Source organism: Salmo salar, chromosome 12, assembly GCF_965601325.2.
Source record: "Salmo salar chromosome 12, fSalSal1, whole genome shotgun sequence".
In the NCBI taxonomy this organism is placed as follows: Eukaryota; Metazoa; Chordata; class Actinopteri; order Salmoniformes; family Salmonidae; genus Salmo; species Salmo salar.
The window spans coordinates 90667879-90686154 of NC_138302.1; the positions used below are offsets into that span (position 1 = coordinate 90667879).

General features: G+C 47.1%; 1 protein-coding gene across 1 annotated transcript in view; it reads left to right on the forward strand.

The window, feature by feature from the left end:
* Nucleotides 1-18276, forward strand: part of uba7 (ubiquitin-like modifier activating enzyme 7) — an 82617-nt gene that overhangs the window by 27125 nt on the left and 37216 nt on the right. The window contains exons 17-21 of the mRNA XM_045691881.2: nt 126-200; nt 2608-2803; nt 2898-2989; nt 5329-5421; nt 6731-6922. Of these exons, the coding sequence (XP_045547837.1) occupies nt 126-200; nt 2608-2803; nt 2898-2989; nt 5329-5421; nt 6731-6922 (648 nt within the window). The remainder of the gene's footprint in view (nt 1-125; nt 201-2607; nt 2804-2897; nt 2990-5328; nt 5422-6730; nt 6923-18276) is intronic.

Consider the following 18276-nt stretch of genomic DNA (forward strand, 5'->3'; position numbering starts at 1 on the left):
CCTATGGATTGGTTGTGGACAGTCCCAAGACTCCCTTTGCTTTGAATACCGTCATTGTATTGGTTAATTATTGCTGTGATTGATTGATTTCATTTAGAATTTACTCTTTGTCTGTCTTTTCTCAGTTGACGAGTTCAGGTCTGCCTTTCTGGTCTGGAGCAAAGAGATGTCCCCATCCCTTGACCTTTGACCCCAGCAATGTAAGTTTTACACAACCTACTGTATCTTTCCTCAGTCTCAGACACACACAGTGCACTGCAGTTGTCTCATTTGCCTGTCGAACCGGTCAGCAGGAATGATTTGAAATGTCATTATCTTAGCTGATAACACACTCCTCACATTCTCTCTGGTTGTATATTGGATTGGTTCTTATCTAACCTGTGAGAACCACTCAACTGCTGCTGCTGACAAAGCAAGGTGGATAAAATCTACCCCACCTTTATGCACACATATACACACACACGTGCACGCGCACACACACACACACAGGCACACAGACACAGGCACACACAATGGAGCTATAGAGGTAAAAATCTTTAACCAAGGGGTTCAAATGTTGTTTTGAATGTGAACGCTTTACACTACCAGTGTCCTGTCCCACCTCTCCTCTCTTATCTTTTATGCTACGTTCCTCTTCTATCTTGACTCCGCTGCTCTCCCTCTTTCCTTTCATCTCACCTTTCCCAACCTCTCCTCCTGTCTTCTCCATTCCTCCTCCTCTCACATTGTCTTTCTTCACATATGCTCTGTTTCTCCTCTCTGTTCGACTCCTCTCTGTTTCCCTCCTCTCTGTTTCCCTCCTCTCTGTTCTCTCCTCTCTGTTCTCTCCTCTCTGTTCTCTCCTCTCTGTTCTCGCCTCTGTTCCCCGCCTCTCTGTTCCCTGCCTCTCGGTTCTCTCCTCTCTGTTCTCTCCTCTCTGTTCTCTCCTCTCTGTTCTCTCCTCTCTGTTCTGTTCCCATCCTCTCTGTTCTCTCCTCTCTGTTCTCTCCTCTCTGTTCTCTCCTCCCCTCCTCTCTGTTCCCCTCCTCTCTGTTCTCTCCTCTCTGTTCTCTCCTCTCTATTCTCTCTACTGTTCTCTCCTCTCTGTTCCCCTCCTCGCTGTTCCCCTACTCGCTGTTCCCCTACTCTCTGTTCTCTCCTCTCTGTTCTCTCCTCTCTCTTCACGCCTCTCTGTTCCCCTACTCTCTGTTCTCTAGTCTCTATTCTCTCCTCTCTGTTCCCCTCCTCTCCTGGTATGAGGGGTTGTCTCCTCACCTGTCCTCAGGTCTGGGCCTGCAGCTCTCACAGGCAGACAATAGGACAACAACAATGGTCTTTAGGAATGCCTCTTATCAACACTCAATAAACACACTGACTGCTTCTAGAGCATAGAGCCTATTCATGGCCTGTTGAATGCCATTTAGTAGCAGTTGTAAATCAATGGAACCACCCTATGAATCTTTCGTAGTCCTCTGATGTATTCAGTGGTAGACATTACTTTTGGTAACCGATGGGAGGTTTTAAACTGATGTAAATTGCGATGGTTTTCTGACTTGTTTTCTGTCTGGACAGGGGGCAGGTAGCCTAGCGTTTAGAGCCTTTGCCAGTAACCGAAAGGTTGCTGGTTTGAATACCTGAGCTGACAAAGTTAAAAACCTGTTGATATGCCTTTGTGCAAGGAACTTAACCTTAATTTGCTCCAGCCAGGGGTGCCGTACTACTACTACTGACCTTGTAAAACAACACATTTCACTGCATCTATCTGGTGTATGTGACAATAAAACATATTTATATTTTTTGGTTAAGTCCAGAGGGTTTTCTCCTTTGGTAACTACTGGGTGACTCTGCTGATAGCTCATACAGCCCAGTCATCATGTGGTGGACATATTACATGAGCAGAGTTGGAGAGTAACTGATTACATGTAATCAGTTACATGTAATCCGATTACAAAAAACTCAAGCTGTAATCAGTTAGGTTACCAGCAAAAATATTCTAATCAGATTACAGATATTTTTGAAAAACCAGATGATTACTTCTTGGATTACTTTTAAATTCAGAACAATGTTTGCCAAAAAATACATTATGACACCTTTCTGTTTTCTCAATGATTTTCAATTCAGCATTGAAAAACAGCACAAGTTTAAGTTTGTTCCAACTGAGCGAGTCTGACCACAAGTCACAGACCACTATGAGGACATCAAATGCGTTTGATGAATCCTTTTTGTCTTCTTCTAATGCCTCTGACGGGGAAAGTAATCCAAAAGTAACTGAAAGTAATCAGATTGTGCTACTGAGTTTGAGTAATCTAAAAGTTATATTACTGATCACAATTTTAGACAGGTAACTTGTAACTGTAACGTATTACATTTAGAAAGTAACCTACCCAACCCTATCCATGATGTTAGATATTAACATTTTCCACAGCTTTTGCTCCTCGCGTGCAACTGGTAGGAAGTGGTCTTTGTACCACCCCTAATATGACCAAAGTGGATTTGTGGGTTTTGTTTGAGTTAGCAGCATGTGTGTAATGTAATTATTTATTTTACCTCAGCAGGTCTGGTTCTGACTGTTGAGATGGAGAGGTGGGGGGTCATTAACAGTTTGTGTTATCTTGTCATGTATTGTAGACCACCCATATGGACTATGTGGTGGCAGCAGCCAACCTCTATGGGCAGATCTATGGGATTGTGGGAACACGAGACTGCTCTGCCATCAGGAGCATCCTAGAGAGGGTCCACATACCTGCCTTCACCCCCAAGTCTACTGTCAAGATCCATCTCACTGACAAGGAGATGGAGGAGGAGAGGGAGAGTGGAAATTTGGGTGAGTAAACTGTCCATTTATCTACTATATGTTGTGTTATAAGCCTGTTTCTCAGGCCTTTGTGTTACTCTGTGTTTCTTTTCCATTTGACCAGACACAGGCCGACTGGAGGAGTTGCAGAAGAAGCTGTCCTCTCCTCCAGTGAACAGCGCAGCCCTGCAGATGCACCCCATTGACTTTGAGAAGGTAATAAGAGCCCAGCGCCATGCTCGCCGTATCTCCACTGGTAACACTGCATAGTGCTAGGGGCCACACAGAGGTCAGTGGACCATGTTGAACTCTATATGGGGCCAAAAAAATAGCAGTTGCGTCTTTGGGTACTCAGTGACCGTTGTCTGTACTAGTCCCTAACGGGACACACACTGCAGTGGCTCAGTGTCAAAGGAAACAGGTCTGTCCTGTGTTCTGAGTCCTCTCTGTTGCACTGCTTCTGTAAGGGGTAGTATTTTAGAGAGTACATATCTTGTTAAAAACAGCCTTCAGAACAGTGGTGAATAAACAGCCTTCAGAACAGTAGGTGGATAAACAGTTTCAGCTTGAACAGTGGTGAATAAACAGCTTCAGAACAGTGGTGAATAAACAGCCTCAGAACAGTGGTGAATAAACAGCCTTCAGAACAGTGGTGAATAAACAGCCTTCAGAACAGTGGTGAATAAACAGCCTTCAGAACAGTGGTGAATAAACAGTCTACAGAACAGTGGTGAATAAACAGTCTTCAGAACAGTGTGAATAAACAGCTTCAGAACAGTGTGAATAAACAGCCTTCAGAACAGTGGTGAATAAACAGCCTTCAGAACAGTGGTGAACAGCCTTCAGAACAGTGGTGAATAAACAGCCTTCAGAACAGTGGTGGATAAACAGTCTACAGAACAGTGGTGAATAAACAATCTACAGAACAGTGGTGAATAAACAGTCTACAGAACAGTAGTGAATAAACAGTCTACAGAACAGTGGTGAATAAACAACCTTCATAACAGTGGTGAATAAACAGTGGTGAATAAACAGTCTACAGAACAGTGGTGAATAAACAGCTTTCAGAACAGTGGTGGATAAACAGTCTACAGAACAGTGGTGAATAAACAATCTACAGAACAGTGGTGAATAAACAGTCTACAGAACAGTAGTGAATAAACAGTCTACAGAACAGTGGTGAATAAACAGTCTTCAGAACAGTGGTGAATAAACAGTCTACAGAACAGTGGTGAATAAACAGTCTACAGAACAGTGGTGAATAAACAGTCTACAGAACACTAGTGAATAAACAGTCTACAGAACAGTGGTGAATAAACAGTCTACAGAACAGTGGTGAATAAACAGTCTACAGAACACTAGTGAATAAACAGTCTACAGAACAGTGGTGAATAAACAGTCTACAGAACAGTGGTGAATAAACAGTCTACAGAACAGTGAGTGAATAAACAGACCTTCATAACAGTGGTGAATAAACCGCCTTCGTAACAGTGGTGAATAAACTGCCTTCAGAACAGTGGTGAATAAACAGTCTACAGTGACTAGGCCTGAGGACCTCTAGCTCTGTTTGTGCGGCTGTAGGGTGTGTCCCCCGGTCCCCCTGCTCCCCATCTCACATGGTCTACCACCACCATGTCACCCAGCCCTGTGAAGCAGCACACTCACACATCCCCGAGGGCAAAAGTTCCTCCAAAACACTTCCATTGTACAGCCAGTCACTGTCATGCAGAGGAACCGGAGCCTCTCTCTCTCCTTTCTTTCTTTCTCTCACTCCCACTCTCTCTCTCTTCTCTCTCACTCCCCCGCCTCATCTATCTATCATTAAATGAGGTTTGGAGCTGTGTAGTGCAGATGACTGATTAGTGTGGCTGGCGAAGTATGTAGGGTGGCTGAGGTAAGACAGGTATTAGATGTCATATTGCCTTGGATTTTGACTGAGACCCTCTTTTCGTCCACCTCCTCATCCTCCTTGTCCACATCCTCCTCCTACACGTCCTCTCTACCTCTGCTAACTGGCCAGGTCATGCTACAGATGCCTGGAATTTGAGGAAACGGATTCCGCAGTATCGGGTTGCCAGGTGTGACTACCTCACGACCCCTCCAGCTGCCCTCTTTGTAGGGCTGTACTGGCTGAGGTATGAGCTCATAGACAGTGTCGCTCACAGGGGAATCTGATTTCCACTACATGGCAGAGGGGTGATAAGTCATGTACTAGTGTAATTAAAGTGACACAGACACAAAGGCCTCAGAGCTCAAAGCAGACGAACCACGGCATCACATCATCAGACTCATTTGGCTTTAATATGGCTAACAGAGTTTAGACAAGGAAGTGCTGAGAAGTGTTCTGGCCTGGAATCAGTTGATCTCATCTTCATCTCACAGCTGTTGATGTTAATGTATCTAACGTATGTCAGAATGTTTCTCCATTTGTCTCCTCTTCAGAACGATGTTGCTCCTGTGGCAGGTGTTCCCTGAAAATGTAACAATCTAGTACTCTTTGGATATTAAAGGTTAATGCATTCATGTATTATAAAGAGGATCAATTGTGTTTACAGGATGATGATAATAACTTCCACATTGACTACATAGTGGCTGCCTCTAACTTGAGGGCAGAGAACTACGACATCCCAACAGCTGATCGTCACAAGGTTAGAATCTTCATTCTTTTCTCCTATCACAGCAATACAACAGAGAGTGATAGAAAGAGTGATCCTCTGAGACTTCTCAGAGATTTCCCAGTATCTCAAAAGATTTTCAGGAAGTTTCATTTTCAGTCAGTTAGCGGCAACCCTCTCCACCCCCTCGCATACGCACGCACACACACACACACACACACACACACACACACACACACACACACCACACACACACACACACACACACACACACACACACACACACACACACACACACACACACACACACACACACATTTGTTTTAATGTCCTTGTGGGGAACAAACAATTGATTCCCATTTAAAATCCTATTTTCCCTAACCCCGAACTCTAACTCTAACCCTAACTCCTAACCCCTAACTCTAACCCTAACTCCTAACCCCTAACTCTAACGCGAACTTCTAACTCCTAACCCCTAACTCCTAACCCCTAACTCCTAACCCTAACCCTAACCCCTAACTCCTAACCCTAACTCCTAACCCCTAACTCCTAACCCTAACCCCTAACTCCTAACCCTAACTCCTAACCCCTAACTCTACCCCTAACCCCTAACTCTACCCCTAACCCCTAACTCTAACTCCTAATTCTAACCCTAACCCCTAACTCTACCCCTAACTCTACCCCCTACCCCTAACTCTACCCCTAACTCTACCCCTAACCCCAACTCCTAACTCTAACCCTAACCCCTAACTCCTAACCCCTAACTCCTAACCCCTAACTCCTAACCCCTAACTCTACCCCTAACTCTACCCCTAACCCCTAACTCTAACCCTAACCCTAACCCCTAACTCTACCCCTAACCCCTAACTCTAACTCTAACTCTAACTCTAACTCTAACTCTAACTCTAACTCTAACTCTAACCCTAACTCTAACTCTAACTCTAACTCTAATTCTAACTCTAACCTCTAACCCCTAACCCTAACTCTAACTCTACCCCTAACCCCTAACTCTAACTCTAACTCTAACTCTAACCCTAACCCTAACTCTAACTCTAACTCTAACTCTAACTCTAATTCTCACTCTAACCCCTAACCCTAACTCTAACTCTAACTCTAAATCCTAACTCTAACTCCAACCCCTAACTCCAACCCCTAACTCCAACCCCTAACTCCTAACTCTAACCCTAAAATAGCCTTTTTCTGTGTGGGGACAGGCAAAATGTCCCCCCCTCACTTTTCCTTGTTTTACTATCCTTGTGAGGACTTCTGGTCCCCACAAGGATAGTAAAACCAAACACACACACACTCTTTAAGTGGAGCTTCTTTCTCCCCTCATCCACAGAGTAAGCTGATCGCGGGTCGCATCATCCCGGCTATAGCCACGACCACGGCTGCGGTGGCAGGTCTGATGTGTGTGGAGCTGTACAAGCTGGTCCAGGGCCACAGGAAGATCAGCTCCTACCGCTCAGGCTACATCAACCTGGCTGTCCAGTACTGTGTCCTGTCAGAGCCCCTCGGACCACAGCGCTTCACAGTGAGTGACCGGTCAGCACACACACCCACAGTGTAAAGTGATGAATGCTATTTGTTTTTTACAGGAAAGGGAATGGAACTGACAGTATTTACATGGTAAAATAGAATAAAACAGAGACTGTATTCAGTCTGCCTCTTAATTGCTACTGTTACTTCAGCATTTAGGCCTAAATCTGTTCCGCCTTATAAACAGAGAGTGAGTGAGTGCCCTTAGTGTAAGAGACTACAGCTAACCTGAGAATCCACGGCCCATAAGGGAGGTGTTAACTCAGCTCAGTCTAATCCGAGGGGTGGTTAGCATCCAGGTAAGGCAGGGAGTAACTGTACACCCCCACACCCCCGCACCACCCTGCCTGGAGCTGTGTTTGCACAATCCAGGAGACCTTCAATGCATAAAGGCACCCAAGTGTGAAGCAAGAGAATAGAGCAGAAGCAGAGAAAAGAGCAGAGAAAAGATCATGTGCTCTAAGAAGAGAGAGCTTTCAGTCCCACATCTCCAGTTTGCTTCAGATGTAATGCCTGGCTTATTGGGTTCTATGGAACAATGGCCACACTAGAACCTAGAATAAGAATGGGCACTTGCCAATTAGAAAGCCAAACAGAACTCTGGATCTAGTTTTGGGTCATGGATTGGGAGGACGCCCGATGATGAGGTAAGTCGACCACCACGCCCTCCTTCCCTGTCCCAGGACAGCTCACCTCTGGAAGGGTCTGACCCGGGAAGCGGGCCTCGTCCTCCCGTAGGGGCCCCCAAATCCCGACAGATCAGGGTTGTTGGGGGTCAGAGTGGGGTAACCCTGATAACTTTGCCCCATGGGACCTGGGGGGGGTGTTTAAACAGTGCAGGTCCGGTTACGACTGTGGTTACAACCAAAGTTGCAGCTGCGTGATGTGGTGCCCTGGCTTGATGGCAGGGGCAGCTGTGCCTCACTGCCATTCAGTGCTGGAGACTGGAGACTGACTCTCTCACCAAAGGGAAAGGGGGATACCTCCTCTCCAAACCAGTGTAGTACTGTACACTGTCCTCTTTCTCAGTTCAGACCAACTCTGGCCTCTCTTGGTTTGGTATGCTAAAAGCTTGTTGACCAGTTAGGTTGCTATAGCAATATGTAGGCAGGGTTTATGAGACCTATGGGAGCATATGAGGCGGGGATAGCACAGACATAATGGCTTTTTGTTATGATTAATGTTGGAAATCATGTTTCACCAGTTCTGTGTAGGGAAGTTCTGTTTTTCCTCTTTTAATTGTCCCTTGTCCAGACATTCCAAACCTAGTCAGAACTGCACGGAAAAAAAGTTGATTCACTGTGAATGTTAGCAGTCATGCAGAGAGAGCACTTTAAATAACTAGAACCTAAAGATTTATAACACACTGCAGAGATGAGGGGGACAACATTTTCCAGACCCAAACTGTTCAAGTCTCTTTTTTTGTGGCATCAGCATATATTTTAGTTCAGCTTCTAAATAAGTATCATCATGTCTCAATGCACAGGAAGCCATCCAACTGCAGCTAATGGCTGGGCTGTGCGGTGCTGAGCTGTACTGTGTTGAGCTCTATTGTTGGGCTGGGCTGTGCGGTGCTGAGCTGTACTGTGTTGAGCTCTATTGTTGGGCTGAGCTGAGCTGGACTGAGCTGTAATGTGTTGAGCTCTGCTGTTGTGCTGTGTTGGGCTGGGCTAGTGTATGGCTGACTCTAAGTAGGAGTGAAGGAGCCATGTAGGCCAGAGTAGATAGATTACAGGAGGTCTCCAGATGGGGAGAACACAGAGGCGTGTTAGGTCTGTGTCTGGGTCTGGGTGGGCCCCGACAAATTGAGGCTGTTCTGAGGGCAAAACGGGGTGCAACTCAATATTAGGAAGGTGTTCCTAATGTTTTGTATGCTCAGTGTATATTGTGCACACACACACACACACACACACACACACACACACACACACACACACACACACACACACACACACACACACACACACCTGACTTCACCAATACACTTGTGTTCGCAGTGTCTAGAACACACAAATGTTAAGAGGTGTTCTGGTCCGCATACAGTCTCTCCTCATGCTCCCCACCCCCCCCCCCCACCCCTCCCAAATGGTCGCAACTTGTGCCTCAGTCAGACTGGAGACTGACTAAAGAGAACAAATATCACCTAATTTCCTCCATTGCAAAAAAAACATAGGCTTACTGTGTGAAATAAGTAATTGTCTGCTTTTATGTGTTTGAATAGCATTGCTGAAATATAGTGGTGCAGACTAACACTCTGCCTCCTCTTTTGTGTCCATGTTTCCTGTATGTACAATAGAAGCAAAGCAACTTGATTGTGCCATAATTGATAGTATCTGGGTTTATGGACATTCATAGCATAGTGGTCATCATGAACATGGCACGTGAGTGACCTCTGAACCCAAAGGTCAGAATTGGGGAAGTCCCAGGTCAGCCCTCCTGACAGGCAGGGAGGGAGGATGTTGTTTTATGTGAGGAACGTGTGCGTGCATCTCCCCTAGTCCTCCTGAGAATAGACTGGGTTAACGGAAGGCCCAGACAGACCTCAGCTTCCTGTGGGTTTGTTTTCAATACTTCAGCTCATACATACTTCTGTCTGCCGCTTCCTTTCCTGTCTTTAGGAATGACATGCTCTCACATACAAGCTTACCAATTACCTCACTCCAGTCACTGTTCTCAAAGCACATTGTCAGTCAACCTGTTGGAGGTGTGGCCAGAGCCATCTGGAGGGAGTCCTGGGGTCTGGTTACCTCAGCTCACCTTGGCAGCCTTTGTGTGCTAGATGGAGGAGGTGTGTGTGGTGGTGGAGGAGGTGTGTGGAAGACAAGCTGTCAGGCCAGATGGAGAGATGGCAACATGAAGGAGAAGTACAGGGGGAGTGCTGAGGGGAGTGCAGCGGGAGCGCAGTCTGCAGCACTAGTAATTAGGTAGAGAAATTATTTGTATACGTTATCCGGAGGAACAAGAAAAAATACTTTAGGAAATACACTTTTAAGGTTATAAGAATGTTTATATTCTTTGTATGCACTAGCACTCTGCTCAGTGTATTTATTGTAATTATACCTGCTTTTACAATGTTTTTTTTCATGAACAAATGTTTCATAAACACATTGATAAGTATAAAGATTTTGCCTCTTCGTCACAGAGCTGAATCGCATCTGGACCACATGGTCTGCTTTAGTCATTGTTGCAACATGCTACTTTATCATTTTCATCTCAGCCTGTTTCCCTGCCAGACTAAATATCCTTGAGGATTATTGCAGATTTTATTAGTTTGCTTTTGAAGTGAGTGCAGGCGTGCAGCTGTTATATCTCACTGGTGATCTGACAACTATCAAGGGATCAATTTACGCATGCATGGATGTAGACCACCCCTCTCATGAGATCAGTCAGCTTTTTATATCAAATAACTAGACTAGAGCCTTCAATGGGTTTGGTAGTCTGTGAGCTTGACCAGCAGATAACCTCATCTTTAGATATTTTGTCTGCATGCCACAGTCCTCCTCTGCAGAAACATGCTCTGTGCAGATAGAGATATCATTCTAGGAGAAAGAGAGATTGTACACAGTACCGATGAGCTAAACGTTGGCTAAGAGAAGGCCTGCAGTGAAAGCCCCATATAAATGGACCATTAACATCTGGCCACGGAGACTGGTAGATGGTTATTGCAACCATAAAGGTGATATAATAAACTCAGCAAAAAAAGAAATGGCCCTTTTTCAGGACCCTGTCTTTCAAAGATAATTCGTAAAAATCCAAATAACTTCACAGATCTTCATTGTAAAGGGTTAAAACACTATTTCCCATGCTTTTTCTATGAAACATAAACAATTAATGAACATGCACCTGTGGAACGGTCGTTAAGACACTAACAGCTTACAGACAGTAGGCAATTAAGGTCACAGTTATGAAAACTTAGGACACTAAAGAGGCCTTCTACTGACTCTGAAAAACACCAAAAGAAGGATGCCCAGGGTCCCTGCTCATCTGCGTGAACGTGCCTTAGGCATGCTGCAAGGAGGCATGAGGACTGCAGATGTGGCCAGGGCAATAAATTGCAATGTCCGTACTGTGAGACGCCTAAGACATCGCTACCGGGAGACAGGATGGATAGCTGATCGTCCTCGCAGTGGCAGACCATGTGTAACAACACCTGCACAGGATCGGTACATCCGACCATCACACCTGTGGGACAGGTACAAGATGGCAACAACAACTGCCCAAGTTACACCAGGAACGCACAATCAGTGCTCAGACTGTCCACAATAGGCTGAGAGAGGCTGGACTGAGGGCTTGTAGGCCTGTTGTAAGGCAGGTCCTCACCGGCAACAATGTCGCCTTTGGGTACAAACCCACCGTCTCTGGACCAGACAGGACTGGCAAAAAGTGCTCTTCTCTGACGAGTCGCGGTTTTGTCTCACCAGGGGTGATGGTCCAATTCGCGTTTATCATCGAAGGAATGAGCGTTACACCGAGGCCTGTACTCTGGAGCGGGATTGATTTGGAGGTGGAGGGTCCATCATGGTCTGGGGCGGTGCGTCACAGCATCATCGGACTGAGCTTGTTGTCATTGCAGGCAATCTCAACGCTGTGCGTTACAGGGAAGACATCCTCCTCCCTCATGTGGTACCCTTCCTGCAGGCTCATCCTGACATGACCCTCCAGCATGACAATGCCACCAGCCATACTGCTTGTTTTGTGCGTGATTTCCTGCAAGACAGGAATGTCAGTGTTCTGCCCGGAGAGCCCGGATCTCAATCCCATTGAGCACATCTGGGACCTGTTGGATCGGAGGGTGAGGGCTAGGGCCATTCCCCCCAGAAATGTCCGGGAACTTGCAGGTGCCTTGGTGGAAGAGTGGGGTAACATCTCACAGCAAGAACTGGCAAATCTGGTGCAGTCCATGAGGAGGAGATGCACTGCAGTACTTAATGCAGCTGGTGGCCACACCAGATACTGACTGTTACTTTTGATTTTGACCCCCCCTTTGTTCAGGGACACATTATTCCATTTCTGTTAGTCACATGTCTGTGGAACTTGTTCAATTTATGTCTCAGTTGTTGCATCTTGTTATGTTCATACAAATATTTACACATGTTAAGTTTGCTGAAAATCAACGCAGTTGACAGTGAGAGGATGTTTCTTTTTTTGCTGAGTTTATTAGGTTGTTCGTTCTGAATACACTCTTGGTGCAACTGAAGTGGTGTATTCATCTGTAACAATACCATGCTTTTTTGCTATTCTAAAACAGGAAATGGGGCTTAGCTGGCTAATAGCCGTACTTTGGCAATAACAAAATAACAAAATGACTGCACTTTTCCCCAATGCCCCTAGCATCCCCCTTCATCCCCAGGGACTGTGGGTTTTAAACAGCTGTTTCCCCCTACTGTTGTTGTCCTCTGTATAGATAATTAAGACCCTATTCCCACTACGAGATTTGAAAGAGAATTCTACTTTTCAGTTCACATGACACCCTCGCCTACCTTTCGTTGTGGCTGGCACATTGTTGGTCCACAGCTCAAATTGACCGTAAATATCACAGTAGCCACTAGCCAGTAAGCAAAAAAGTATGACAAACTTTTCTTCTAAAACATATTACACTGTTAAATAATGCAACAATTCACAAGCATGTATGTGAAGACAATTAAATGGTTTATTTTCTCATCTGAAGGCTACACTCATTACATTTTAGCTTCAAGACCAAGCATAGAGTTGTATAACAGGCTTCATCAAGTGACGTTAGCCTATAAACGTAATGTCATGTTTTTATAGCCTAAAATATGCCCATTTATTTGTGTTCTAAGAAAATGTGAATGATCAAATTTGGTTTAAATTCACACTTCGGGTGGCTAAGTCACCGAGGCATTTTTTATAAAGAATGATTGATTGGAATTAATCAACACAATGGTGATGACATACTGTATGATAGTGTCTTATAGTTACGGATGCAAAGGCCTACATACAGAGAGCTCAGCCCTGTTAGTGTTATTGTCCAATCGCATTTGTCTCTTTGTCCGTTTAAAGGCTTTTAATGTTTTCAAGCTCCCTTGGCCAGGAGTTTTTCCAGAAGTTGTTTATAAAAGCATGTGACCTGATTAGAAAAATTATCTGGTCCCATCATAGCCCATATAAAACATGTTTTTACAGCCAAGTTATTACTATGTCATATGCTACAACTAGGGTCCAGAGTTGGTTAGGTTAGCCTACTTCCAGATCAGGAATAACTCTGGGCCCCAGGAAAATAATTCCCCCCCACCGCCACCACTCTGAGACCTGTGGTGCCACCTCTGAAATCACCACACAATGTTACAAATGAGAAAACATATCCTATTTGTATGATGTACATTTTATATTTGTTGGTTGGTGGGGATGGGCTTCCATAGTTTTACATGGCTCAGTGCAATCAGCAGCTACTGCGACAATTTCAGAATGTAACAGGCTGTTACTGCAATTTCATGTAAAAACTCAATAAAACATTTCTTAAATATGAGGAAAATGTTTATACATTTCAGCTGTTTCTAAAACATTGCTCTGCTATTACCATTTATACTTTAGGAGTGATGGCTCACTAAGACATCTGTGTTTACACTGCCCTGCTTCAAGGGGGGCAACTGTTGGGCTGAGGGTCGTGCGGTCGAGATGACGTAGAAAGTACACACGTTTACCTTTGAGTAATATGTGTAGTGGACTGTATTTTTACGGAAAGTGTAGTAATGTACACTACCATTCAAAAGTTTGGGGTCACTTAGAAATGTCCTTGTTTTTGAAAGAAAAGCACAACAGTGAAGAGGCGTTTCCGGGATGCTGGCCTTCTAGGCAGAGTTGCAAAGAAAAAGCCATATCTCAGACTGGTCAATAAAAAGAAAAGATAACGATGGGCAAAAGAACACAGACACTGGAACAAGGAACTCTGCCTAGAAGGCCAGCATCACGGAGTCGCCTCTTCACTTTTGACGATGAGACTGGTGTTTTGCAGGTACTATTTAATGAAGCTGCCAGTTGAGGACTTGTGAGGCGTCTATTTCTCAAACTAGACACCCTAATGTACTTGTCCTCTTGCTGAGTTGTGCACCGGGGCCTTCCACTCCTCTTTCTATTCTGGTTAGTGCCAGTTAGCACTGTTCTGTGAAGGGAGTAGGACCTAGCGTTGTATGAGATCTTCAGTTTCTTGGCAATTTCTCACATGGAATAGCCTTCATTTCTCAGAACAAGAATAGACTGACGAGTTTCAGAAGAAAGTTCTTTGTTTCTGGCCATTTTGAGCCTGTAATCGAACCCACAAATGCTGATGCTCCAGATACTCAACTAGTCTAAAGAAGGCCAGTTTTTGTAACGATCGTCGTCGGGTGACGAGGAAGCGGACCAAAACGCAGCTGGGAGCGAACACATGTTTATTCTTTACACTGAAGAAACCACGTACACAAAATCAAGAAAATGCCGATACGTTAACTGCTCAAAAACAAAGAGACAACACCCCACAAACAGCGTGGGGGGAAAAGGAACTTAAATGTGATCCCAATCAGAGACAACTAGCGACAGCTGTCTCTGATTGGGAATCGACAGAACCCAACATAGAAATAAGCCACATAGAGCTCACACAAGGCTATAACGCAAACATAGACAACAAACCAAGGAAAAATACCCAACATGACACACCCTGCCCCCCCCCCCGACACAGTACCCCCCCCCCCCCCCCCCCCGAACGGTGCGTACTCCCGGCGCACCAAACTTAAGTCTATTAGGGGGGGGGACCCGGGTGGGCGCCTCACCCTCGGTGGAGGCTCTGGCCCCGGGCGTGTTCTTTCCCCCGCCTCCACCTTAGCCCTACCCCTCTGGCCCGGATTGGACCACTGTGGAGCGGCATGCTCAGGCTCCGGAGCGGAGCCGTCGACCGGAACAGGATTGGGCACCGGTGGACCGGACACGGGCCGTGCCGGACTGGGAACACGCACCACTGGCTTGGTGCGGGGAGCAGGGAGCAGGGACGGGCCGGACAGGACTGTGGACACGCACCGTGGGCTTGGTGCGGGGAACAGGAACGGGCCGGACAGGACTGTGGACATGCACCGTGGGCTTGGTGCGGGGAACAGGGATGGGCCGGACAGGACTGGGGACACGCACCACTGACCTGGTGCGGGGAGCAGGGACGGGCCGGGCCGGACTGGGAACACGCACCACTGGCCTGGCGCGGGGAGCAGGAACGGGCCGGGCCGGACTGGAGACACGCACCACTGACTTGGTGCGGGGAGCAGGGACGGGCTGGACAGGACTGGGGACACGCACCACTGACCTGGTGCGGGGAGCATGGACGGGCCGGGCCGGACTGGGAACACGCACCACTGGCTTGGTGCGGGGAGCAGGAACGGGCCGGGCCGGACTGGGGACACGCACCACTGACTTGGTGCGGGGAGCAGGGCCGGGCCGGGCCGGACTGGGAACACGCACCACTGGCTTGGTGCGGGGAGCAGGAACGGGCCGGGCCGGACTGGGGACACGCACCACTGGCTTGGTGCGGGGAGCAGGGACGGGCCGGGCCGGACTGGGAACACGCACCACTGGCTTGGTGCGGGGAGCAGGGACGGGCCGGGCCGGACTGGGGACACGCACCACTGACTTGGTGCGGGGAGCAGGGACGGGCCGGACAGGACTGTGGACACGCACCGCGGGCTTGGTGCGGGGAACAGGAACGGGCCAGACAGGACTGTGAACACGCACTGGTGAACTGAAGCGTGGAGCCGGTTTAGCCACTCGTCCTGGCTGGATGCCCATCCTAGCACGGCATGTGCTGGGCATGTCCACCGGACGCACCGGGCTGTGCGGGCGCACTGGCGACACAGCGCGCAACTCCGCTTCCCATGGCTTGGTGCGGGGAGCAGGGACGGGCCGGACAGGACTGTGGACACGCACCGTGGGCTTGGTGCGGGGAACAGGAACGGGCCAGACAGGACTGTGAACACGCACTGGTGAACTGAAGCGTGGAGCCGGTTTAGCCACTCGTCCTGGCTGGATGCCCATCCTAGCACGGCATGTGCTGGGCATGTCCACCGGACGCACCGGGCTGTGCGGGCGCACTGGTGACACAGCGCGCAACTCCGCATCCCATGGCTCCTCCTCCAGATCTTCCCTCAGCAGGTCCTCAATCAACCGCCTCATCTCCGTCTCATCCTCCTCCGTCATCCCCCACGAGAGCAGTGGTCTGGGCTCTTCCTCTGCCCTTAGCCCCCCCCCCACACCACACCATTAGCCCCCCCCCAACATTTTCTTGGGGGTGTCTTCCGGGCCTCCTCGACCGCCGCCTGCGACTCAGTCCACCGGCTGGCATTACCTCCTCGACCTGGGAATCCTTTCGCCAGGGTCCTTTCCCCGACATGATCTCCTCCCAGGTCCAGAACTCCTTCCCATCGCGAGCGCATCTCTCGCGCTCCTTATCCTCCCGCTGCTTGGTCCTGGTTTGGTGGGGTGTTCTGTAACGATCGTCGTCGGGTGACGAGGAAGCGGACCAAAACGCAGTTGGGAGCGAACACATGTTTATTCTTTACACTGAAGTAAACACGTACACAAAATCAAGAAAATGCCGATACGTTAACTGCTCAAAAACAAAGAGACAACACCCCACAAACAGCGTGGGGGAAAAAGGAACTTAAATGTGATCCCAATCAGAGACAACTAGCGACAGCTGTCTCTGATTGGGAATCGACAGAACCCAACATAGAAATAGGCCACATAGAGCTCACACAAGGCTATAACGCAAACATAGACAACAAACCAAGGAAAAATACCCAACATGACACACCCTGACCAAAAATACCCGAGTTCCCCTGGTCAGGGCGTGACAGTTTTATTGCTTCTTTAATCAGGGTGACAGTTTTCAGCTGTGCTAACATAATTGCAAAAGGGTTTTCTAATGATAAATTAGTCTTTTAAAATTATAAACTTGGATTAGCTAGCACAACGTGCCGTTGGAACACAGGAGTGATGGTTGCTGATAATGGGCCTCTGTACGCCTATGTAGATATTCCATTAGAAATCAGCCGTTTCCAGCTACAATAGTCATTTAAAACATTAACAATGTCTACACTGTATTTCTGATCAATTTGATGTTATTTTAATGGATTTTTTTGTTGTTGCTTTTCTTTCAAAAACAAGGACATTTCTAAGTGACCCCAAACGTTTGAACCGTAGTGTAAGTGTGACGAGGCACAACAATGTAAAGGAATAGGAGGCAGCCCTCGTCTGCCCCACAGAGAGACTCTGAGTATCGCTTTCCACTGAGTGTTGATGGTTTTCACTAGGGGTTCGGGCATGGGTCATAACTTTTGGAGAGCACTGAAATGTGATGCTGTGACAATGATTGTAATCTCTGAGATTGACATGCAGAAATGCTACGTCCAACTAGAACTAGCTAACTTTCCTCACGTTTCGTTCTTCTCTTTCCTGCCATTTAAGTTTTCTTGGCACATTTATTGATATTTGGGGTTCAGAAATGCAAGGAAGTCTTTAAACTTCACGATAAAGTTTAATGTGCCTCTTTAGTGTAATGGTAGTCGCTGGTCACATTCTTGCCTGTTGGAGTCATTTGATATGACCTAGAGGGAGAAAAGGGCTAACACTCAGCTTCTAGAGGGAGAATAGGGCTAACACTCAGCTTCTAGAGTGAGAATAGAGCTAACACTCAGCTTCTAGAGGGAGAATAGGGCTAGCACAGCTTCTAGAGGGAGAATAGGGCTAACACTCAGCTTCTAGAGGGAGAATAGGGCTAACACTCAGCTTCTAGAGGGAGAATAGGGCTAACACTCAGCTTCTAGAGGGAGAATAGGGCTAACACTCAGCTTCTAGAGGGGGAATAGGGCTAACACTCAGCTTCTAGAGGGGGAATAGGGCTAACACTCAGCTTCTAGAGTGAGAAAAGGGCTAACACTCAGCTTCTAGAGGGAGAATAGGGCTAACACTCATAGAGGGAGAAAAGGGCTAACACTCAGCTTCTAGAGGGAGAATAGGGCTAACACTCATAGAGGGAGAAAAGGGCTAACACTCAGCTTCTAGAGGGAGAATAGGGCTAACACTCATAGAGGGAGAAAAGGGCTAACACTCAGCTTCTAGAGGGAGAATAGGGCTAACACTCATAGAGGGAGAAAAGGGCTAACACTCAGCTTCTAGAGGGAGAATAGGGCTAACACTCAGCTTCTAGAGGGAGAATAGGGCTAACACTCAGCTTCTAGAGGGAGAATAGGGCTAACACTCATAGAGGGAGAAAAGGGCTAACACTCAGCTTCTAGAGGGAGAATAGGGCTAACACTCAGCTTCTAGAGGGAGAATAGGGCTAACACTCAGCTCTCAATGTAATTGTCCGAA